This window comes from Podarcis cretensis (genome assembly GCF_951804945.1).
Source record: "Podarcis cretensis genome assembly, chromosome: 4".
NCBI classification, from domain to species: domain Eukaryota; kingdom Metazoa; phylum Chordata; class Lepidosauria; order Squamata; family Lacertidae; genus Podarcis; species Podarcis cretensis.
Genome location: NC_137173.1, coordinates 101,199,571 through 101,225,925, shown reverse-complemented (window position 1 = coordinate 101,225,925; position 26,355 = coordinate 101,199,571). Strand labels below are relative to the sequence as shown.

The 26,355-nt window shown below is 44.0% G+C and overlaps 1 protein-coding gene across 11 annotated transcripts in view; it reads right to left on the bottom strand.

The window, feature by feature from the left end:
- Window positions 1–24,511, bottom strand: part of PCDH9 (protocadherin 9) — a 779,511-nt gene extending 755,000 nt beyond the window's left edge. For 10 of the 11 annotated variants that reach the window (XM_079972449.1, XM_079972453.1, XM_079972454.1 and 7 more), the window contains exons 1-2: window positions 24,028–24,511; window positions 19,581–22,746 (exon numbers count right to left, since the gene is read on the bottom strand). In XM_079972449.1, coding sequence (XP_079828575.1) covers window positions 19,581–22,616 — 3,036 coding nt within the window. In that variant the 5' untranslated portion in view covers window positions 22,617–22,746; window positions 24,028–24,511. The remainder of the gene's footprint in view (window positions 1–19,580; window positions 22,747–24,027) is intronic. The other variant, XM_079972458.1, reaches the window with a different exon arrangement.
- Window positions 24,512–26,355: the final 1,844 nt, after the last annotated feature.

The following is a 26,355-nucleotide window of genomic DNA, read 5'->3' as shown; positions in this document are numbered from 1 at the left end:
AAAACTTGCACAAGGTAGGACCACAGTACTTCAGAAGGTTGCCAGTGAAGTTTGCATGTTTGAATGCTCCCCAGGTAAAATAGTTCCAGCTGGATTGAAAAGCTAGGCTGTGCACATGCCAGAATGCTAATGTACACTTAGGTTTGATGTACAGTCATACCTCATGTTGCATCCGCTTCAGGTTACGTGTTTTCGTGTTGCGTCCCGCAGTACCGGAATGGGTTACTTCTGGGTTTTGCCGCTCACACATGCGCAGAAGTGCTAAATCTCACCATGCATGTGCGCAGACACAGCGCTTCAGCTTGCATCAGTTCCGTGTTACGGACAGGCCTCCGGAATGGATCCGGTCCATAACACGAGGTTCCACTGTACATACACAGCTTCGAGTTTTCTGTGTGTGCTTTGGTAGAAATTTGTCCCCACATAAGCGCTTCCAATTGAACACTAGCTCAATGTTTCTCGCCCACAACTGTGCACTTGATGGGGTATTTTTGCACTGCTTCCTGTCCCCTCAGTTATCACTTCTTTTCCCCAATATTCTAGAAACATGAGGGTCGTTGTGGGCATGCAGACAGGTATTTGTTTACATGTTTGTGCAGCCTTTTCTTTTTTAATATACAAGTTTTCCAGTGTATCAGAATTGCACAAAACAGTGGGTTAAGAAGGTGTGTGTGTTGTTGTGCAGCCAGGCAAGGAGCACCTCCCACAATGGAAGCAGGGGGTGTAGTGAAGGACTTCACCCTGCAATGCGTCACCACACACAAAAAAAACAACACTGCCCATCCCTGAGGACATCCAGAGTTGGGCAACAGGCAACTTTGTGTTGCATTTTCCCCTTACTACTTTATCCAGGGATCAGATTTTTTTTTTAACTAAATGGGGGGAAATATGATATAAATGGGCTGCCACTTGATGAGGAGATCATGGCGTTACAATATCTAAAGGGCTGTCCCATAGCAGATGGAATGGGCTTCTTTTCTAAGAAAGGATGGGGGACTCGCCTACATTGGAGGTTTTAAACAGAGGTTGGCTGGTCATCTGTCAGGGATTCTTTTGCTGTCATTCCTGCATCGCAGGGGGTTGGACTAGATGACCCTTGGGGTCCTTTCCTGCTCTACAATTTTATGATTCTAGGTAGATGGCACAAAAACACAGGGGAGTTCTCAAATCCACTTTAAACTGCCATGTGTACACAGCCCTAGCCCTTTCCCTGAAGTGAGAGCTTTACATGGCAAGACGGGTGTTGTGATGTTGTTTTTAACATAAAAGGTAAAGGTACCCCTGCCCGTTCGGGCCAGTCTTGCCAGACTCTAGGGTTGTGCGCTCATCTCACTCTATAGGCCGGGAGCCAGCGCTGTCCGCAGACACTTCTGGGTCACGTGGCCAGCGTGACAAGCTGCATCTGGCGAGCCAGCGCAGCACACGGAAACGCCGTTTACCTTCCCGCTGGTAAGCGGTCCCTATTTATCTACTTGCATCCGGGGGTGCTTTCGAACTGCTAGGTTGGCAGGCGCTGGGACCAAACAACGGGAGCGCACCCCGCCGCGGGGATTTGAACCGCCGACCATGCGATCGGCAAGTCCTAGGCGCTGAGGTTTTACCCACAGCGCCAATATTTAAACACTCCACCCTGTCTGCTGTCGAAGCAGTACAGTCTCAGGATCGATGCTCCACATGGTATTTCTGAATACGTCATTCAGCTACCATTTATTTCCTTGTCTTTACCAACAGTAAAGGTCACCAGGTAACAGGAAAATGAAGTGACCAGGTATGTTGATGACAATTTAGGAAGATTTGGCTTCCCCAGGTTTAGAAATTAGCCCATACAGATATTTTGTTTGAGTTATATACCTGACACATCCTGTTTCCCCAGGGAACACAGCTCTTAGTGCTCTATCAGTTCTGCTCCATTTGTTCTGCTCTATCGCTAAGGAGTGGGTTTTCCCTTGGATTTTTTTTTTTTGGGGGGGGGTTACAAAGCTTAATTGGTTGAAAACTGTATAACAAAAATGATCAGTAGATATTAAAGACAAAATAAGAATAAACAGTCATTCATTCCTTAATTGGTACTTGCTTTGTACATCATTTTGTAATTAAATTTGACATGACCTCCAATCTTCCCATTATGTTCCCAGAGCAGATTCCTTGAATACACACTTAACTTTATTTTCTCCACATTGTTTAGCTTACATTAAATTTTTATAAAATTATCTTATTTACACATAGATGTTCAATCAAAACCTGGCAACGGATTGATATTTTGACAATGTTCTTTTACATAAACTCTGTATATGTCCCACTCTCTTAACAAATTTTTCATCTGTAACGTCTTGTAACCTTGCTGATAGTCTCGCCAGTTCAGCATACTCTCTTAATTTATTTTGCCAGTCTGATTTGGATGGGATATCTTCTCCCTTCCAGCCTTTTGCAATTAAAATTCTGGCAGCAACGGTAACATACATAAAGGCTTTCCTGAACCTTTTTGGGATTCCGTTATCCATAATTCCTAGCAGCAAGGCTTCAGGCTTTTTAGGGAAAGAGCATCTGAACATTTTCTTAAGCTCATTGTAAATCATTTCCCAAAACTGTCTGACCTTATTACAGTTCCACCACATGTGGATCCATGGAAAGGACCCATCCTTGGAAAGGAGCAGGGCAAGGGGGAAACCACTAGCCATTGTCATTGCTGCTATGGTGCTGGTTTTAAATGTATAATTATTTATCGTTGTTTGTTAGATTTGTTAGTCACTTTTTATCCAAGTGACTTGGAACATTGTTAAAAAAGACAGTGGGGGGAAGCCATACTTGTGCCATAAATTGTATCGAGCTGCAACAAAGCCTAAGTTTAGCTACCACCTACAGTGTGATGGCTTCAGAGTCAGTTTCAGTCACTGAAACAAGTAACTGATCCCTGCAATGGTCAAGCAGTTTGGCAAGATCTTGTGTCATTAAAAGCCAGGCCTTCTGCCATTTCCCAAACAAAAGAGAAGTCCTCTTTGCACACTGCAGTGCAATGCTCCAGACCTAGCTCATGGCTCAGCTCAGGCCATTAAACCCACACATCTAGATAATACTCAAAATATCAGTCACCTGTGGCCCTTGCCTGGCTCTGACACCGGGAATATGGTAGTTTGCCTCTGAAGTGTTTTCAGATCTCCCTTTGCACAGGTGTCAAGCCTGCTCATCAGCTCACTGTGCCAAGTCAGTCCTGCACATTCTTACTGGAATCTGGCTGCAATTGTATTAGAAGCAGGAAGTCAGAAACAAAAACACTGGATGCAGAAGAAGGTGTGTGTGTGTGTGTGCTGTTTTAAATGTAAAATGTGCTAAAAACAGGCTCTTAAAATATTCTCATTCCCAACGTTTTTCAAGCAAGAACTTGCTACATCAGGGGAAAGTACTACATTTTTAAGGAACCTGTTTCCGGTAAAATTTTCCCAATATTTTGGTCTTAAAATAATTCATGATGGACACACCCACTCACACCCCATACTGACTTCTGGTTTTCTGTTTCTTTGATTGTGCAGTGCTTGGGGGTTGCTACAGCATTAGGACTTCCATGCTTCGCTGTCCATCAGCTGAATCCTTCTTTGCAACCATCACAGGATAGCTGGCTCAGCAAAGTTATTGTCAGAGTTGTGCTGCTGTCAATTCAACACACCAGGATTTGTTATTATGACCTCACATGAACAAGGCAGTAGCTATTTCCTATCCCTTGATAGTGATAGGGGGACTTTTGGCCTCCTAGACGCTGCTGAACTGCAACTTCCAATGGCCCAGCGTAGCCATTGGCCTGGGATGCTGGCAGCTGGAGAACAGCAACGCCTTGTGTGCCAAAGGTTCTCTCAACCCTTGTTCTATCACACCTGCAGGACACCCAGATTCCTCCTCAGTTTTCCGCAGGTTCAACCACCGGCATCTCATGTTTCTTTTCTGTGCTTATAATGCTGCTGAGTTGTTGAAATCATAATCCGCCCTGTAAAATGCCAATAAGCTATAATGACCTGTGGTTTCAAAAGTCCTGCTTTGATGCTGCTTAGGGATTTGTCTGTAAGGTTGCCAGCAATAAATCCTCAATCATAAAACACAAAGAAACATCACACCTGTTATGGATTGCCAATGGATTATGCCCTTTGCCAGAGTGGCATGAGGAATGACTTCTCAAAGTGATCGTTTTTCTGGCTTTTGCATATTTCCATAAATATGACAAATATAGACTAGATTTGAGCAAAGATATAAAAAGAGCCCTCCTGGCTAAGGGTTCAAATGTTGGTGAGCTGCAATAAGCAGTAGCAGCCTTGAGGCATTCAGTAGGTTACCTTCAGAAATATAATAAATGTATCCCAACTCACTCCAAGTCTCCAAAAATGCCCCTTTACACTTTGGAAATGTGATGCAGTGGGGTGAGGGGGCATTTTTTGTTCCAGAAAAATCTACTGCAGGAGGGAAGAAGGCAGCAGTCAGACTGCATGGCAGTCCAGCGTAACTGCAGTACCTGCCCATGTTTGCTTCCTCAAGCAGAGACCAGGTAGTGCCCGCTTCACTTTGAAAAGTCTTGCTGTACCCTCCAGACACCAATTCATGTCTTCATTTATCCCTCCACTCTGGGTGTGTCCTGAAGTAGATCACTGCCCCTGCTGCACAACAAGACCAGGACTCAGCAGGGACGACACATTACCCACCTCTCCTCACCCTGCATCTGTAGCAACAGCTCTTGCATACAAGAAGTTGAAGTCTCACTGCTGGCAAGGGAGATTGGCTTGGGAAGCAGGCACTCTGTCTCCAGCCCTCCGGGCCTTCCTTCTTCTGGCCTGCAGGCCACAGACAAGCTACAAGCCTCAGGCCTCCAATACAGTTTCGTCCAAAAGCCTCCAGGCAGGAGATGCTTTGCCATACTGTCTATGAAGCAAACCCCTCACTCAGTTTCCAAAACGCTCCTCCTCATTATTCATTCCTTACTGAAAAACACAACCTGGAACCTTTCATCTGGGATTCATCTCCCTGTGAAGCCCATTGACTTCAATGTGTGTTTTACCTGAACACACACCATGCAACCTTCTGCCTTTGCCTTACTCCTTTGCTAGCATCGCTGATTCAACAACTGCAAGTGGCACTTGCTGTCCTGTGCCTTTGAAAGCCTTTTCCCGCAACCATTTCTATAAATACAAGTGCTCCCAACTGTTTGAAATATAAAGAAGTGACTTGCTTTGTTTCAATACCGATTTGCTGCGGTGCTCTGCATTTCTAGGGCTCAGCTGTGCTAGACCAGATCCCACAAATGCTGTCTCAGTCTCTCTCTGCTCTGTGATAATATTTACAAGGGAGGAAATCCCAGATTTCCGATACATGTCACACATACTTCTTACCAAGAATAAATACACACGGGGAAATTAAGTGGGAGGTGATAAAAGGAAGCAAGGGGGAGGAAGGGGGCAGGGAGAGAGAGGAAGCAGCAACATCTATTTAAAGGAGAAATATATTTAAACATCAGCCAAATGACATCATTTTCATACCATCCACACTGGAAGCTTAAAGACCCAAATACTCCACAAGCCATTAGTTTCTCAGTGCCCTGCAAGGGATTAAAGTATGTCTTAATCAACTGCTAAAGCAGAGAGGAAGGCCAAATCCTAGATATTAGCAAAGCTTGGTAACAGTGGAATTTGTAGGGGCTTTGATTTCACTGCAATCTAGTCAATGCGGTAATGCCCAATTGTACTGTTCTGTGCTCACACATCTGGGAAAACACAGACACACAATGCTGTATGTGTTTGTTAGTGAATGCCACACATGACCGTCTTCTGCAATGCATTTATTTTGTCTGAGTTTCCGAGTGTATACAGACATTTGGAATGATCAGCATAGAAAACATGAATTAGGGAAAAATACTGGGAAAGACAATCATGCAGCTTTTCTGAAGGCCTTTCCTCAAGTCTTGTCTATATTCAATGCTATGATTTCTTTGCCCAGGCTAAGCTCCCAGTTCTACACACCATCCTTCCACTTGTGAACCTTTAAGAGTAAACAGCAGCTGGAGAAATTCTACTTTTTTACTGCTTAGATAGACGGGACTTGCCCTTAAGCCTTCCTGCAAAAAACCTCTTGCTGGTTGCTACTGCCCAAAGGAACACACCACCAGTCTTCTCCTTTCCCTCTGAAACCACAACACAGAAGCAATGACACTCTGCCTAGGCTACTGCTTTTACAAAGCCTGTCTTTGACTTTAAAAACAAACAAACAAACCACCTTATCTAGGGTTTCCAAAAGGAAAGGGAAACATATCTTCATTAAAAATTAATTTAATAAATTACAATATAGAATTTGCACCCCTGTCTAGTATAGTCACACAAGTTTTTTAGGCTGCCATTGAATAGTATTCTGCCTGCACAAACTCTATTCACATTGGTTTATTGAATGAACAACCTCTCTGTGTTGCAGAAATTCTGGCACATCTTCTAGCACAGTGGTAGGCAACCTAAGGCCCGGGGGCCGGATGCGGCCCAATTGCCTTCCCAATCCGGCCCGTGGACGGTCCAGGAATCAGCGTGTTTTTAACATATTTAAAATGCATCTCTGGGTTATTTGTGGGGCATAGGAATTTGTTCATATTTGTTTTCAAAATATAGTCCTGCCAACCCCATGGTCTGAGGGACAGTGGACCGGCCCACGGCTGAAAAAGGTTGCTGACCCCTGTTCTAGCACATTCTCAATTCACACAGAGCACTGGCCATTCCTACTGGGTCCCACTACTGCCCCAAATAAGCAGCAATGGCAGCCTCAGTTCACCTACCCTGTATTCTGTGTGTGCTGTTAAGCATGAAGGGAAATAGGCGATGGCAAATAATAGGCGTTTGGAGAACATTATCCATTATTGATCTTTTCACTAAACAACCCAGATAAGCTTCTAAGGAGCTGCAGGATTCTGCAGAACACAGCTCAAACATCACTTGTTGCAGCCCCCAAACATGGTACCCATTAAAAGTCCAACGTTCTAAACCTGGAGGTTTCTGCTTGGGCAAAACATCTGAGGATTTGTAAGGGTAGAGAAAAGAGTTCCTCTACCATCTATATTTAACCATGTTATAAGTTCCTTTCAGACATTTCATGAGCACTTCTTCCTGCAAAAGCAGAGGTCCTGGGCCCTGGTCACGTGAAGAAGACCTCCCCACATGAAATTTGGTGCACACCATCACTTTTCAGATCTTATTATGAACATGATGGAGGCTGCAGATGCAATCTCCCCCATCCTACCCCAAAATACATTTATATTAGCATCTGAAAGGGGACTCCGATATTATTATTTGTCAGTTTTTAAATTAATCTCTGTTACCAGGAGAAAAGGTGTGTGGGGGGGTGTTAAAAATGAAACTAAAAACGCACCATATATCACTCTCCTCATTCTGGATTTCTGGTGACTGACATTCTGCTTCGTTTGTAGCATACAAATAACAAAAGAAAAAAATTGTGGGAGCGTTCTTTCAAACTGAAATGTTTGACAGACTTAACAGCTTTTTGAAATAAAACCTGATGAAATCTCAAATAGAAAAAAAGTCTGTCTCCACAGTACATGAGAGATTACATTTCAACAGGCCAGGTTTACTATCCTTAGACAGATGCAGATGTGGGATTATTTATTTATTTCCCTGGCACTTGGTTTCTCATATATATATATATATATATATATATATATATATATATATATATATAAATACACACACACAGGTTCTACTGCTATAGCTTTTAACTGACGTCTAGTCTACCTCCTGCTACGGTGAATTCTGATAGCTTGAATATGAGAGACATTTGCAGGTTACTGTTGTCACATTCTGAAAGCAATTTCAAATCTTGCCCATGCACCAGATTGGTTCCAGACATAGACATCCTTAGAGGAGACCCACAGAAAACCAATGCCATTTAAGTTAATCATGACTAATTTATCCCACTGATTTTAATAGGTGTATTCTAAACATAACTACATCTGGAACCAACCCACTGAAATTTGTTCCTGCCACCAGTAGCATTTGAAATTGAAACAAGTTAAGAACAGGTTCTGGAAACCTACCCTTCTGTAGAAACCAAAGGTCAGCACATATATGGTTTTTATGTGATATATGGACATTCCACACAGTGGTCTGAATGCAGGGCTGTCTCCAGCGCTGTGGTGCAAAGATCCCTCTGGCACCCCCCCCCCGGCAACTCCAAAACAAGGGAGGGGGCAGTGGAAAATGTCTTCTGCCTCCCCCACCGCCCTGGCACGGTGGCGGAGATCAACTGGAAAATGTGCTAGTGGACATGCTCTCCAGCATCGGGGGGCCCGAGAAGGCAGCCTGGGAAGGCTGCACGCCCGTCAGCCACATAGGACACAGCTGGCGGGCGTTCAGGGAAAGGGGAGGCTACCGGCAAAGCCACACAGCTCCCCCACTCACTAGGGCGCCCCTGAGAGCCAGCGCCCTGGCGCAACAAACCACTAAGACCAATGGGAAAGACGGCTCTGTCTGTATGCATGAAAACCAGATTTGTACTCCTTCTGCTTCTGTCTGAGGGGAGAGACTAGCACAAGCTTTGTTTATGAGCCTCCTCATGGAGCATCCCATGTTAACATTACCTGGGCAGTGTTGGGGCGAGGCATAAACCTGCTGCTACGCTGTACAGATGTTATATACCCTCATAGAATCAAGTTGGAAGGGTCATCTAGTCCCAAGGGTCATCTAGTCCAACCCCCTACAATGTAGGAATCTTTTGCCCAGCATGGGAATTAAACTCACACCCTTGAAATTAAGAGCCTCATGCTCTACCAGCTGAGCTATTCCAACTCAACAAGGCCAATGCTTTTTCAGTAGAACCAATTTACAAGTCTAGGTGTTTGCCATCAAGTGTTGGAGCAAAAGCGAAGAGAAATTAACTGGCAGGTTTTCATGTAGCATTTCGGATTTTGTAGCCAAGAGCAAAATGCACAACTCTTGCGTTAGTTAATAATGGCAGGCGGACTCATCTGTTCCAGAAGAGGGACCATCTCCCACTGAGCTGTTTGTGGTGGACTCTCCTTCTCTGTGCTCCCTTTCAACTCTACAATTCTATGATTCCATGATGTTTCAATTCCCTCCATTTGGAAGGATCAGGTATTAGATTATATGCTGGAGCTCTTGAGCGAGCCTTTGTCAGTGCACTACTGGGCTAGATGGAGAGTCTGACAACTTCCTATGCTCCTGTGTAAAGTGTAGGGTTTTCATTTCAAGCATAGATGAGAAGAGCCTGCTGGACCAGCCTCTGTTCCAGCATCCTGTTCATCACAGTGGTCAGCAAGATGCCTATGGGAAGCCTGCAAGACAGACCTGAGTGCAACATATGATTCCCAGCCACTGGTAGGAAGCGGCACATTGCCTCGGACGCTGGAGGAAGATCTTTCCCTCCTCCTGTGCATTTTGGAAGAAAATATTAGAGTTGCTGCTTGCCTGAAGCAAAATGTCAAGGCAAATCTGTACAGATTCCTGCTTGGGCAAAAAGGGAGCTAAGAGAGTTTCAGAAGACTAGCAGAATTGTCAGGATAGGGCACCACTCACATATCCCTTATTTTATATCTCCACTTTTGTCCAAAGCAAAATGTAGAGAGAATTTGAGCTTTTGATGACATGAATGGGAAGCTAAAAAGAAAGATGTTGGTAAGTCTAATGACATTTCACAAGGGAAGTGGCACATTCCTGCCTCTGATTTCTAAGGCAAATTCATATTTAGGAATTACACCGCAAATACAAATGTCTGATGAGGTGACCATCAGACTCACACAATGCTAAGGCATTTGTTCGAATACCTATACTTCTAAGAAGTCATGCATTTCCCCAACCCTGCTATATTCATTTGTCTTCTCTCTCTTACTCCCCCTCTCTCTCTCTGTGTGTGTGTGTGTGACAGAGAGAGAGAGAGAGAGAGAGAGAGAGAGAGAGAGAGAATGAATTTCCAGGTACAGCAGTGCTGAGAAGGACTGATCAGCCACAGGTCTTTCCACAGTTCTCACAGCACCTTCAAAAACACTGCTTTTAGAAGAAATTATAGCAGCTGCAATGCAAGGACCAACTTCTGTATTCACTGTTCAGATCAGACAGGCAGCTTCCCATGGTGGTTTTTTGCTTTGCCCTTGGCTGCAGTTGTGCGTACAAGAAAATGCACTCAGCTGTAGATGTATGGTTTTGCCCATCTTCTGGTTCCTCTGCTACCAAGGCAGGTATCTGACACATGCATTAATAGCAGATGGGTGGGGTGGGATTGTCACATTGCTCATTCCTTAAAATAAGTACTGGCGTGCCCTGGCAAAATTATTTCAGTGACTCTATGGAAGATCTTGGGGGTCTCTCAGAAAATGGATCTCCTGGGGGCTGAAACTCTGTGTCATTTCTGGGAAAGGGAGCCCCACCCCTTAACTGCTTGTGATCATATCACACTGTGTGTCACTTTTGTCTGGAATTTTGATTATCACCTTCTATTAATAAAACTCACTGTAATCGAGCAAGATGATTTTTCAAAAGGTATTTGTTAATCAAGGAGGGAATCTGGGGGGGAAAATAGGAACTGGGTAGAGGAAGCAATTAACTGGGGACGTGGAGGCGGGATGACAATTGACGTTGGGGATTGAGAAAATACAATATATGGTGGGAGAAACTGAGGAAGGAGCAGTTCATTCAGGGGAAATTTGGAGGAAAAGCATTTGTGGGAATTGGGGAGGGGAGGTAAATTCTGAGAGGGGAAAAATAGAGTAATGAGAATGTGTGTGTGAAGGGGAATCAGGAGAAAGCAATAGCATGGAAACAGAGCATGACGCTCTGGGGTGGGGGGGGGGCAGAAAAGCAGCAGAAAAGAGCTTAAGGGAGATGGGCTTAACTTACCTATTGAAATTAATGGGACTTACGAATGCTGCACTTTGGCTGGACTGCGCTCTGTGTAAGTAAATACTTCCAGTGAGGAAAAACCTCCCTCCTTGCTGTACATGCAGAAAATCTAAAACAGGCCACCTTAACAATGCACTGCTGTACTACAGGGAGAAGGGAGAATGTAGGACGGAATACTCACACAGGAGGAACTTGAGCTGGTCAGCTCTTTTCTCAGCTGAGGTCCCTGACCCCAAAACCTCTATTATTGTTGTCTGCATTGCAGCCTAACAAAGATTTATTTAATCACTCTGCCAATACTGCGTGCACATTCCAAATAAAACATTATTCCAAATCAGCACTACTTTAGTTAACTTTCGAATCTCAGGCCACACTACAGTGGAATTTCAGACAAACCCAAAATATGTGATAAACAGGCAGTGTTTGTAGATCTGATTCAACAGTACTAAGTTCCTTTGCTTTTCTTCTTGCAGAAACACAGAAAGGGGGGCTATTATAATTAGAAGTCACTGCTTGAAAACACAGCTACTTGTATTTACTACTGAATCTTTTTTTCTTTTTATTGTTAGGATTCTAAGGAAACCTTCTGTTACTAGGTGCTAGAATAGAAATACTGGCTGCCGCTTTTAACTATGGTGCACAACTGAGTAAAAGGTGTGCCTAGGTTCCTTTGAAAGTACAGTGATGCAATTAAATTGCATAGTGTAATACTTAAGTTTCAAGAAATTCAGTGGTAAGCTGCAGAGCAACCAGCTTTTAGACATCAAAATAACTTTAGTTGCAATAGTTATATTTCACAAGACGGTGTTGCTATACAGTACACATTACTGCATGTTGCGATTAAAAGAATACAATGGACCCTGTTTTTTTGGTATATGCATTAGGCCTGAACCAGGTATAGTAAGGTACCATAAGTACATGCACAGCGTTAAGACAGCGCAGTGCTTCAAGACATGCATTCCAATTCACATTTCAAATATAGGTAGAATCCCTTGCCTACTAATCAGGTGACTCACATCTGAATACAGTCACACATCCGGACACACACACAATCTCACATAAATTTTAAAAAGTAATTCACGCATGCCCCACTTTGTGAAATCAAGATTGTTTGAAGGAGAAATACTTATTTTTCACATTATTTTTCTTTTTAGAAAAGCACTGCCAATCCAGAGACTGCCCTCATGTTTGAATGAATGTGAACAGTGCGCAATGTGACCCAGAAGTCGTTTGCTGTGTCCACTGTGCTGATCTTTGTCAATGCCAAGTGAAAACCCAAGATGCAGAAACTGACATTTCTAAGCGACCAGCTCAAGTTATAGTGTTCATACACACTATGAAATATGCATAATACTTGCAAAAAAATGGCCCAGTGTAACATGAGAATCAATGGCCCAGTGTAACATGAGAATTCATCATGCCAACTGCAGCCCATGAAGCATATAAGGTAGACCTCCAATGGTTCAAAAATGCTATTGATTTTGCTGCAAAAACAGGAAGCTTGTCATGCACCTGGTTACAAACAATACAAGCCTGCTAGGCTACATCGTTTGGTCTGATGAATCAAGAATAACCTTAGAGCACCTAACGGTCAAGGGTACCTTTACCTTTACCTAGGAAAATGCATGAGCTCCCCAATCCAACCCAATATAGTTGTTCTATCAAAGCAACTGGGCATCAGGCAATACAAAGTCATTCCATTGGTTTAGATGCTGCCCAAACTGCTGCCTGTTTAACTGGTGTTAGTTCGCTGGACTTACTCCAAAGTAAGGGAGCATAGGATTGCCTTAGGCTGAAATAATAAACACATTTCCAAGAAAGCAAGACTTACTTCCAAGTAAACATGCATAAGATTGTGCTGTTAGTTGGTACTAACTTTAGCTGCTTTGGGCTCAAGTCCTGTAATGCATAGAGGAGTGTAATAAATACACCTCAAGTACTATTTCCATCTTGAGTGTAGGAATTGGGCAATTGTGCTTAGTTGCTGCCTGATCTATTTGCTTGCAACAGCAGGGAAAAACTTCATGCATCACAAAAATGCGTGTTTTCTATATGTGGAGATTCATCTTACAGGCATTATTTCTAAGTAGGAAATGTTAGCATATAAAGTAGTCCTCAGTGTTATCCTGTCCCACTGAGAATTGACTGAATCAACAACTGCGCTGGAGCAAAGGAGCAGAGGGATCTTTGAGTCTGAAGGACGAGGATACTTCTGACTACCGTGTGGAAAGATCTTTGGGGGATAATAGATGCTACATCTTATATGAATTACTATGGTGTCTCTATGTACTCTGTTGGGGTTTGCAGTTTATGCAGGCTGAAAAGTAACTGATACATAAAGAAAGATGCAGAGCAAGAAACAACGTGATCAATGGATTACACAGGAATTATTGCCGTTTACTCCCAGATGAAAAATACCTAGGTGCATCTCTGCCTATTATTAATAATTATACATAAGCAAAACATGAAAATGATAGGTGATCCCAAGGTGTTTACGATCTAAAATTGGCTGTGGGAAAGATAGGGCAACAAAGGGAGGGGAGGTAATAGCTGTCTGTCTATAGCAAATATAAACATCAACTATGAACATCACTTTTCACAGAAATATTAAATCCTAGAATTCTGTTTTGCTGTTGAGGAAAACAGTTCGTCCCAGAAAATGTTGAACATGTTGGATCTCATTCTGCCCCAAACCAAATTTCCGCTTAATTTTAGGCCAAGTAGAACTGTTTATTTAAAAAGTTGTCAAATGTAAATGGGTCACTGTTTTCATATCTTAAACATCTGTTGTTTATACCCAAGAAAGCACACTGGGGGCAAGGAAATTAATTCCTCAATTGCTGTCAACTGAGTTAGGGAACAGCAATAAACAGCTTACTGTAAAGCCTCCAGCTACAATAAAACTGCTGTCAATAAAGTGTGGCTGATATGGTTTTGCTGTGCCAGAAAAATATATCCTTTGAAAATGAAAATCTGAAATGGTAACTAGAAGATCCTTCCTTGTCCCTATACACAAAGGAACTCTATTACAAAACTCTGATAGCGCTGAACTCTTAGCATCTTACTCCCTCCCCCTGACACACACACATGTGATGCGATTTAAGAAAGTTATACATTGCACTTCAATGGAAAAACAAACCTTAATGATTCATACACACAACAGAAAAACCACCACATGCATAAAAAAATCCCCAGTGAATTAAAAAAAAAAAGGGGAAGTAGGAAGCTTCTTGCAGTTTAAACTGAATGCCTTGCTTAGCATTTCTACTGCTGCTATTGAAAGTAGTATTATCGCTTAAGGTTATATTCCAATTTCCATTACAACCCCCTGTTTTCACATGCTTTTCACTTCATTTAAAAAAAAAGAAAAAAAGAAAATCTTTTCAGCCGACATTTTCCATGCTTGGTCTCAGCTCAGAGATGAATTTCTTTAGACAGCTGAACAAAACCTGCTACCTTTTTTTTAAAAAAGAAGTTATATAAGAATGGGGCAATGTACAGCATTTTCAGTCTTACCACAATTTTAAAATCTTTACTTCTTACCTGCACATATATATATATATATATATATATATATATATATATATATATCTGTGTTTGTGCGCACACGCACACATAGATATATATTATATGGAAGTAATGAGTAAGGTTTTAAAATTGTGGCAAGACTGAAAATGCAGTGCATTGCCCCAGTCTTATGCACACACACCTGCAACACAATGCAAGAACATATTTTTGCCATTCTTCACTAAACACTGTGGAACTGGAACAGTTGTGGCTGCCACATAATGGTTGTTCCACGGCTGTAAGAAATCAGCCTTTTAGTGTGGCAACACCGACAACCTTGGGACGTCCTGCCTATGCGAGTCATGCAGGCGTCTTTGCTGTAAGATTTTTGGGCCCCACTTAAACAAATTTAGTTTAGGCAAGCCTATCTATCCAGACATGTAGACGCTGAAATGCTTTAATCTTTTTTTTTAAAAAAAATCCATTCTTTAATTTTTTTGTTGTTTTTTTACTGTAAGTTTTATTATTCCATGTAATCTGCTTGGGAGGTTTTACGACAATCAAGTGGTATGTAACTTTTGCTAAACAAATAAAATAAGCAAATAGGCAAAATCATGAAACCAAAATGTTTTGATTGACGGAACGTGTGGGCCTGCTTCTTTACACAATGCGGTTCCACTGTGGTTTCCCACAACTGTTCTTTCTGCCTACAATCTTAGTTTTATGAGAATGCTTAACAGAGGTTTTGTTGGTGTTTATCAGCTCTTATAGTAAATATAAGGAAATAAATCACAGTACAACAAGCCACCTGGGAGGGGATTGTGCCTTCTTAGCTTAGTTAACTACAGCACTAGCTTCTTGTCAGGAGTTTTCTGCATTGCTTAAGGGAGCCCTATATTCATTTTATAGTTTCCTCTACAATTATTTAAGGTTCTATCATATATATATATATATATATATATATATATGCACCCCATCATATCTTATGAGAGACAACGTTGCTCAATACTCAGTTGGCTTAGTGCCAATAAACATGATGAAGACTAATTAATACAGTTCCTAATCATTGTGGCTCCGTGCTAGAATCCTTGCTTTGCAACCTGGAGGAGTTGCACTCAACTGCCCATGAGCCGTAAATCAAGGGAAATATTCCATCTCAGGCCCTGCAAGATGGTTTTGCCTTTCCATGGGACTAAAATCAGAGTGTTCAGATTAGCCTTATCCAGTCTGAAAAGCTTGGTTCATCTTTCTGTTATTTTGCAGAATTTATGTAAAACTTAACAACAATTCTTGACAAACTGTGGTTAAGATGGAAATGGAAGGAAATGCTTCTGGTCTCTTCCCCACAGCCAATGTGTCCAATTGGTGCGGCTTCATCTAAGGCAGCAATACCTATCCTTCAGGACCTTGTCTACTCAAAGCATTAATCTTCTCCTTTATGACAACAGAATTCTTTGCAGCTCCCATGCCTCTTGAGGGCCACAGGTTCTGCTCTTAAACTTACACACTTGCATTTAACATTATTGGTATACCAGTTCTAAATACCTTTGCTGACATTTCTGTTAAGGAATTCAGAATAATATTCTAATAATAATAATAATAATAATAATAATAATAATAATAATAATAAACCATCGCAGCTCATGAAGTTCTATTGTTAAATATTCATTATCCTGAGTATTTATTTGCCAGTCTTGCAAATCTTAGGATCAGTCCATTACCTCAAATTAATCAATGTCATCTAGGATTCTAGGCTGGGCTTTTCTTTTCTTTTAAATGTTTTCATTTACAACAATCCAATAGACCAAGGCTCAGGTGGAATCACTAACAACCTGAACACTGCCTGCTTCAAGGCAAGACTTATTTAAAGGAATGTGGGGTAAAAAATATAAAACCCAACAGTACTAAAAAAATCTTCCCCCTTCACAATAAGGATGATTTTCAAATGTTAGGTTCTTCAGAGCAAAACAAACTGCATTGTCTCCTAGTCTTTAGCTATACTCAAGACTGGTTACTTAAATCAGGGCTATGTTGTTGAGCTTAACCCAGGCAAAGGGTGTGTCCTTGCATATTCCTAACAGAGCAACTGTTGAAAAATGACAGCCGATTTTGGGACTGCTCCATTTTTTTACTATACAGCTGACTTAAAGGTGGGTGCAAAGATATAGCACAATCTATGGTGGTGAATTCTCCCTCACAAGTCTGAGTGAAATAAACCTGATCCACACAAGAGTGCAGCCGTTTTCTTCTATAGCTTCCACTTCTGCAAAGTTTGCTTGGGAGACTCTTCTATGGCGCTACATCCCATATTTAGCCACCTAATGACCAAAATAGAAACTATCAAGAATAATAATGAAGCAGTAAGACACTTACTGCTGCCCTCCAACAACCCAAGACGTTCTCTTGATAACAATGTATAAAACATGCCAAGTTCTCCCGCAGAAACACCATTGAACTAAAAGGAGTTATGCAATAGTTTCTTCATTCATTTCAATGGGGTTTGTGCACTTCAAGAGGACTGTGCTATTTGCCAGTATTTTAGGACTACTAACCATAAACTGATGTATGGCCTGAGCAAAACCTTTTGAAAACAAAACTATCTGTGGAGATTTGCATCATGAATTGCAACACTCAATGAAAACCACAGTAACAGTGTACCAGTTTTGATCTATAGCCTGATACTGGTGGTTCTAATCGCATATCAGCACAGAACTTTTATGAAACGGAGAATCTAGGGTTCATATCAAGCCTTGACGTGTAAACCAACATCCATTTAACTACTCACTGGGAAGTATCGACACCTCAAACCATATGGTCACCTTTCCATTGGTTAAAATGAAGGTTGCCTAGTTGCTGCTGACAAAGAACATTTAGGATCCCACTAGCTTAGAGAGCACCCTTATTTGGAACTGTATTTATTGATAAGGCAAGAGTTCTGTACCATTTGAAAGCTTGCTGATCTACCAGTGAAAGAAGGTGCTGTCTGAATCACTTTGGATCTTATCCATCCCTCATCACAATCCAATTATGCATCATTAAAAATAGCAAATCCACATTTACAGTTGTGATGCAATTAAAACTCTAAGTCAAGTGTTTATCCTCTCTCTTTTTTACAATAAAGAAGATACAGAGGAACACTTTGCGTTTAATTTTCCCTCACCCTGAATCCTTGAGTCTCTCGGGTGGTGCTTACATGCTCTGCCAGGTAAATCGGTTTGGATTTGTGATCTTAATCTCCATTTGACTCCTGAAAGAAGTTAAGACTCATTCTTGTAACAGAGCCCAGGAAATGAAAACTAAAGTGGAACAGAAGCGCTTAACATCAAAATAATGTGAGAAATCTGAGTAACAAAAATAAAAGATGATAAAGAGGGGGAGAGCACAATCTAATCTCAAGTTCTACTGATATCCAGAGGTTTAACGGTTGGTGAGTGTCATGATTCTGTTGTTGTTGTTGTTGTTATCTGGAGGGAAGTGCATAAATGACTGTGGATGTTATTTTAGGAGCCTAAGATGCTTTGAAATACTTCTGAAGGAGATATCTGTGTGAAGATTTCCCCCTCAAATGTCTTTTAAGGGATTTATTGAGTGTTCTGGGGACCATTACTTCAACAAGATACTTCCTAAGTGTGGGCTTTAAATACAGTGCCTTGTTATCCAAAATACGTCCAAAAGTCAAGATACAATTTTGAGAAGCATAACATACAGCTGGGGAAATGACTCAAGCTAAAGAATGGTCACCATTCACCTCTCCTGGCACAAACCTATTAAAAAGCATCTTGTCCTGTTCTCTTGACTATGGCCCCTGTGATCAGCCCAAACATTCCACCAAAACGCAAGAGAATATAATGCCAACAGCGATATGTGCTTGACAGCTAAAGCCTTAGACAATTGATGCAGTGAAAACTAAGCGCTAAGGAGCCACTGCAAAACACGCTAGCTTAACTACCGGTCGCTTCAGTGCGACTGTCATTAAATAAAAGGTTTCTTTGGCTTTAGTACCAGTTTGAACCTTCCCTCCCCCACTTCTTATCTGCTGCAGGACTGGCAGCTAGCCAGCCCCAAGCCACATAGTACCTTAGTGCCATCTACAGGCCGATCCTGACATTCTAATCTAGTGGCAAAAGACAAGCACCAGAGAAATGAATTAGACAGCACCGCATTTAAATCTTTATTAGCAAGGAATTATTGGACCTAAGAAACAATACCCCCACCCCACCCCCCCAAAAAAACCCTAATGCTGGATTTGGTTGAAATACGAATTTTCCTAACATCCTAATCCTTTTTTCATATGGCATGTTTCACAGCTTAAAAATGAGTAATGACAGATCACTTATGCACTATAGTATGAGAACATATTTACAATGGAGTGATTTCTCTCTCTGCATAATTCATGTTTTATTCAAAGCAAAATGCATTCGTTCTGAAAGTGTACTTTGGCCATTTTTTTAAAAAAAACAAAACACAAACAAAACAAAAATCCTCTTGTCTAACAGACACACAACTTTACTACTTTACAACAAAAATCGTTGTAATTCAAAACAGAGGAAGACTTCCTGATAGCTTAGTTATAGCCTGCCAAACAAACACAGTGCAACACAATCTTTGAGCCTTTGTGAGGACAAAAATTAACCCCCTGAACGACAATAACTTACAAATGTTCCAAATCAGTTTGAAATAAACAAAAACAAAAGAAACTTAAGCCAGCCTCGTGTGTAACCAACTTTTCTTTTATCAGAAGCTAACACATTTAATCCTGAAAAGTTCAATATATATGTAGATATATATTTTTCCCTTTGAAATTGGGAGACTGGAAAATATGTTTTCTTCTTCAGTAAACCTCTATGCTAAGATGTTCTTGACAAACTTCACACAATTGTCTTTAACCTCTGACTAGGTAGGTAGGTGTCCGTGTGAATGCATGAATGAACTTGTACGTGAGTGTGTGCATGTCACTCTTTCTAAAACAAAAAAAGTTGGCAACTTACAACTTTGGACCATCATATTCATTCTAAAAATGCATAGTCCTGCCCCAGAGAGATACTAAAGGGGCAGGTATTTCCCCCGCTTTGCTCTATGCATATTATAACTGAGCAAAAATTACAGTGAAAGAAAATATATCCTGGCACTTTAGTACTGGTTGAGTGGGCACTTGTATGCAGTACTTATAGACCAGTAAAAGTGCTCGTTTACCTGTCTGGTGTGCAAGGGGCCCTTTGTCTTGAAGCCTCCTTGGGAACTGCACTCTGAGGCACTGAAGTGATCTGAACTAGTGGAAGAGCGTTTGGAAAGGGTATCACAACCCCCAACAAAGGTGTTGTCCAAAGGGAGTTCCTGAATCACGTGGTGCTTTTTCACCGAGACGGGAGTGTCAGGCTTAAGATGGAAAGCGGACTGTGGAGAGGCAGATTTGTAATGCTTAGCAAGATCAGGGCTGTTAGGCTTAAAGGTGGTGGGTGGGGCCGTGCCCCAGTCAAATCTTCCTATACTTTGCTCCTCCAGCTCAGCTGGAAGGCTAATGGTCCCATTGATAGGTTCATGAACGGCATCCTCCGGTTTGGATTCCTCAATGGTAACAAAATTCAACAGGGAACTCTTGGGAGACTTCCTTTTCTTCCGCTTCTTTTTCTTGTTCTGTTTGTTCTCCTGATTGGGAGACATCCACTCGGCCCCTTGCTTGCTCCTTTGGGCAGCTTTGAAGCGGGAGGCGTGGCGGCAGCGGACCAGAACAGTGACAAAGATCACCACAATGACCACCATGGCACCTGCCACAATAGCAATCATGATGGTAAGGTAGTCCTCGTTTTGATAAGGCTGGCTGCTGTCCCCGATGTTCCTGTCCAAAGGTGTTTCCATAGTCCTGCGGATCAAGTCATAAATATAAGAGGCGTTTCCAGCCGTGTCATTGACGTACAAAAACACAAGGACAAGGGTATGCAGAGATTTAGGATAACCCAGGTCACTGATATTGACCACTAATCGGTGCAGCCCTACATCAGTAGGAGTAGGTTTTTCTTCCAGGGTAATGTTACCCGTCACCGGATCAATACGGAACAAACCTTTGTTGTTTCCACTTACAATTGTATATTTCAGCTCAGCGTTCATTCCTGTGTCAATGTCAACAGCAAACACTTCAGCCACGACAGAGCCAGGGATAGCAGAGAGAGGCACCAGCTTGAAAGAAGTATTTGAAGGTGGGTAGATGACCACAGGGCTGTTGTCATTAACATCCATGACATTTATAGTGACTTTTGCGGTAGAAGAACGAGGCGGTTGTCCTCCATCGATGGCCTTGACGTCAAAGGTGTAGGAACTCTGCTGCTCTCGGTCAAAAGAAACGTTGGACTTTATAACTCCAGAGTAAGGATCCAGAACAAAGTTCTCATTGTCATTCAGGATGGAAAGAGTGACAGCTTTATTTTCTCCTGCATCTGCATCAGTCACTGTGATCACTCCTACGGTGCTATACTTTGGTAAGTTCTCCGACACAAAAAACTGAAAATGGTTATGAGTAAATTTGGGACTGTTGTCATTCTCATCCAATACTGTAACGATTACAGCAGCTTGACTTTGCAACGGAGGGGTGCCATTGTCTCGGGCTGTAACAGTAAAAATGAACCTCTCCTGCTCTTCTCTGTCAAAGACTCGGGAAGCTGTCAAAACCCCTGTCTTTCGATCCAAATCAAAAAAGGAGGCGTTGGGGCCAAGCTGATAAACAATGTCTGCATTTTTCCCACTGTCCTCATCTGTGGCACTAATAGTTGTTAAGTACAGACCACGGCGGTTGTTTTCGGAAACGGACAGCTCAATTACAGGCTGGCTGAAAATTGGAGGGTTGTCATTTTCATCTTCCAGCTTAACTCTTACTAGGGCGGTCTGGTTCAAACTGGGCTTGCCAGAATCGGAGGCAACTATTTTAAAGCTGAATTCTTTGGTGCCCTCATAGTCCAGCAAGGAAGAGGTCTCTAACAAGTACTGGTTGTCATAAACAGCCTTCAAGTGGAATGGCACTTCTCTCTCAATGAAACAGATCACTTTGCCATTCACATCAGTATCCTTATCTGAGACTGTAATTAGGGCAATCTTGGTATTGATGGGGTCTTTCTCAGATAAGTACACTGTGCCATTGATGGGACTTATAATGTACCTGAGGTCTATGTTAGGGGGGTTATCGTTAACATCAGTCACATTGATGGAAACAGTTGCCCGGGCAGGTGTAGAGCTACCATCACTGGCCAGCACGGTCACCTTGTGGATGGCAGTTTCCTCTCGGTCTAAGGCCCTCTGAACTGTCACCAGCCCAGTTGTGTTGTTTAAAGCAAAGAGTCTTTTAGTTGCAGGAGCAACCTGGGCACCAAAAATATATCTGATTTCCGCATTGCTTCCTATATCTGCGTCTGTGGCATGCAGCTGAATGACCGAGGTACCTACAGGGGCATTCTCTGGTATGTGAACCTCCACCTGACTCTCTTTAAAAACCGGCCTGTTGTCATTGACATCACTTACTGTGACCTGGAGGATAGCTGTGCTGGATTTCTGGGGGGTTCCTCCATCCTCGACTTTGATTTTCATCACATAGGTATCTTTGTGCTCCCTGTCCAAGTTCTGCTGCACAATCAGCTGAGGCCACTTCTCCCCTTCTGGAGTTTCTACGATATCCAGCCCAAAGACACTTTGCCCATTCAAAAGTTCATAGTGCTGCACCCCATTGAAACCAGTGTCGGGGTCTGTGGCTGACGGGATCGGAAAGCGGCTGTTGATCAGAGTGTTTTCAGGTATGGAGATGTTGATGACAGGGGAGGGAAACATGGGGGCATTGTCATTGGTATCCTTCACAATTATTTTGATCTTGATCAGCCGAAAGAAGTCGTTGGGGAGAATCACCACCTCCAGCTCAAAGAAGCACTCGTCCTCTTCAGCATAGGCAGCTCCTGCACAGAGTCTCTCTCTGTCGATTCTGTTGGAGGTGGTAAAAATCTCCCCTGTGGTGCTGGACACTTTCACCAAAGGGGCATCCCCTGCTTTGGAGACCAGTCTGTAGACAAGACTGGCGCTGGTTCCTGTGGCGGCATTGATGTGAGAAATGTTCAGATCCTTTGGTATGTTCCCGATGGGGACGTTTTCCGGTAGCTCCTCTCGGATGGTGTAAATAAGTTCTTGAGCCACAGCAGAATCCAGCCTTAAACAGGCAATCAGGGCAGCCAACAGGTAAAAATCCCTCAGGTCCATGATAATGTGTTTATAGCTCCTTCTCAGGGTTTTAGGGTTTCAAGGTTTCCACGATGGAATGCTGCTGCCTCGTTCGCAAGGGGAGGACTGCAGAATGCATCACATCAGAGCTCTTGCTTCCAGACAGCCACTGTCAACACAATCACAACAACAACAACAATAAAAAAGAAGTGTTATTGACTCATTTTAACTGACACCAGATGCAACTGCCAAGCCCTGCTCCACGTTTCTGCAGCACACTTACAAACACCCGGCACCTGCTTTTCTCCCTTCCTTTCGTTTGTGTGTGCAAGCAGTTCCTCTCCATGAATGTGCCAGTATACCACACATTCAGAATGAAATTAACTAGTTACAAGATTGATGGGAGAGAAGCCGTTTTCTTCTCTCTCATGCACACACACATACACATGTTTGTTCAAATCAGTCCACTGAACTGAGCATACCATGCAATGCTTTCTCCTTCCACGCCAAAATTTAGTGGAAGTTCTTTTTTAAAAAATGCATAGCATGAATTGTATGCCCACTGCAATTTAAAGCATCGTGCATCCTGCCTTCTCCCAATTAAATTACCCAGCTACATTTTCCTCCCCTTCCTCTTGCTTGTGTGTTTTATCCTAGGCTAGTGCTGTAAGATGGTCTAGGATCTCTTAACGATTCAGACAAACTGCTCACACTGCTGCTTCTGCAGTAGCTCTCTGGCTACTTCCCATCTCTATTAACTAAGGAAGACAATAACAGGACCTCTAGTTTCTTCCCCAGAGCCAACCAAAATGTCACCTTTTCCAGATGTTCCAGTGTGCCAGTGTATGTGACTTGCATCTGCCGGAGAAGGTTCAACTTCAACATAAACAGAAGATTTGGGGAGGAGGCAGCCTTGAACCAACTCAGAAGCAGCAAGCCAGATGTTTACAAAGAAAATGCAGAAATATGCTGTTGGGGGTTGGTTTGTTTTTTGTTATGAGGGTTGTATGGGGGGGGGGTGATGCAGTCAGTGACACTCGGCTGCCCCTCCGGATGTGTTATTAGCAGCAGCTGCCACACATAAATACTGCAGTCTAATAGTGCTGCTTAAGAAAGAGAGAGAGAGAGAGAGAGACACTTCTGCTCAGATGCCCTTATGGGAGCAAATAAAGCTCCAGGCGCCCTTATAAGATTGGGGGAGGGGGAGGCGGCGAGAGTTTGGTCAGAAGCACTGATCTGACATCTGCATTAAAAGCTACGCGTTGATATCCGTGATCCTTTCCATTACACTGATGCAGGCAGGTAGGGGCTGCAGAGCCAGCAAACTCAAACCCAAAGCAACGCGGAGATTCCCCCCTCCCGTCGGAATATATATTAAAATCAATTTTATTTTTTAAAAAATGCCTCCCCTTCCAAAAAAAGAGAGAAGCATATGGAACTTTGCACTTACGTTGCCGCTTTTTCGTGTGCCGATGAACTGCAGCAGCAGCAGCAGCCGAGGAAGGATCCGATCTCCCAGGACCAAGACACAGAGAAAGCCCCGCACAATGCATCGGGCACCCAGGTAGCCACCAAATTCGTCTTTTTTGGAGGCAGAGGAGAGGTGGAAGGGGAATCAGCAAGCAGCCGGCAAGGCGGGCGCTTCCTCCTCCAGAGCAGAGGTGTTGTTTCTCGGTGGCAAATTCACAACTCCAGAGAAGAAATTCACAGTTCCGTCCGGGTTCGCCATGCTTCTCTCGGCGCGTCTCTCTCGTCCTCCCTCCACCTGCTCTCCCGCTCCGCCCCTCCCTTCTTTACTTGCTCTTCCTCCTTACTCTGAGGATGACGAGGAGGATGCTGATCAAAGCGACGCCGATCCCTCTCGCGGCGGCGCAGGCGACACCGCCGCCTCCCCAGCCCCGGCCAAGGCGGCCGCGCAGCCCGCCCGTCGCGCAGCTCCTCCGGATCAGGGCATGCCCCGCGCCGCCGGGAAACTGAGCGCGCAACTTCTTTCCGCAGAGCCCCCGCCTTGCCCGGCTGGCGGGCTGACCCGGAGCGGGCTGTTGCTTGGCGAGGCGAGGCGGGCGGCGCAGGCTTCTTCTCCTCCCGTCTCCGGCGCGCGCGCGCTCCCTCCTCCGCTCGCTGGCTCTCCCCTTCCTCCCTCGCTCGCTCGCTCCGAACTGGGTTTCTTGATATAACTCTCAATGAGCCCACAGGGAGGGCGGGCGCAAAGCCTGCATGGCCCTCCCCCTCCGCCGAGCCGGATTGGCCGGCGGCGCGGGGGCGGGGCCGAGGGCGGGGCCAGCGCGGCGACGGGCAGCCGGGCGAGCGGGCCAGTTGCTCCGGCTCCGCGGGCCGGGCGGGGAGGCTGCCGTTGCGCAGAGTGGCTGATCGGGCGGCTGTTTTCAGCCAGCTCTAGTCTTGCCTTAACATACGCCGTTTTCCTTTTCCCGGTTTGTTTCCCACTCTTACCTGCCTACCTGCAGGGGAAAGAACATTCAGCTTCTCTGAGCGCGTGCAGAGTACCCTTCGCCTCGGGCGGCGACATGGGGGGCGGGGAATGGCAGGTTAAAAGAAAGCCTGAGTGCAGCTAGGAAAGAGTTGGGGAAGGCTCTGTTGTATCAGCTTCTTGGTGTTAGTGGCTGTGTGGGATCCCTCTTCTACTTCACCTTGTTAAAACTGGTTTGGTTTATATTTATATAAGAACAGCTTCTCCAATGTCCTTCCAGCCCTGCTTTGCTCAGACTTCTTCCATAGTTTGAGTACAGCAAGGAGGTAGAGTCAGGGGTGGGACTCAAATGACCTGGGTCTCCTCCAACTCTGCAGTTCTGTGACTCAGATACTAAAAGTTTGGGGTCTTTTGTTGTTGGCATCCATCTGTCTCAAGAGACAATGGAAGAGTGTGCCTTTGGGGATGAAGTCAAATTGGCAGAGAGGTACAACATCTGCTGTGATTGTAGAGACTGATACTGGAGAGAGATGTTTCGTTGCAGCTGGGGCAGATGAAGGCGTCCGGTTGTGCTGCTGCAGGTGCACCATGGCATTTCTTCTCTCTGTGCTCCTCCCAGCGGCCATTCCTCCTCTGGTCACTGCTGTGGATCCACAACCTGTCTGTCTCCAGGTACTGCAGTTTTCTGCAAGGGATGCCCACACAGCAGGGTTGATGTTGCCAGCCTTCATGTCACATTTGTTAGGGGTCTGAGCCCCCACATTTGACATCTGGAGTGTGTTGGGTGGTTGCCCCTCACATCCTTCCTGCTGCACCGACCCAAAGGGCCCACTAGGCTGGTCCTGAAGCCTCCTCCATAGCTTGCTGTGAATGGCAGAGGTGGATTTGGGAGAGCAAAACCGGTTGGTTGGGCACTGAGCCAAGAGGGTGCTGCAACAATGGCTTAAAACAGAAGAAGGCGGGGGAGGGATTTTGGTGTTGCCCAGGGTGCTGTTGAAATTTTAAAGCCCAGAGTCTGCCACTGTGAGTGAGCATCAGAGGTGTTCCATTGGCCAGCGCAGCGACTGGGATTGGGGCCTGAAGTAGAGACAGCACCTGCTTCCCTGGGACCTCTGCCTGCCACTCACTTGCCAAAGTGGGTGACACTGCAGTGGAGCTGCAGGCCGGGTGTCGCCATGCTATGGGCTGGACCCACCTTGTCAGAGGGCAAGCGATTGGAAGTAGCGGCTCCTTTGCTCACCCAAGCGGGCAACAAGCAGTGGAGGTGTGACAAGGGGCTGCTGCCTTCATTTGTTTCTCACTCTATCTCTTTGGGTGGAGCTACAGTTGGCATTGGATCCTGCAGCTTCC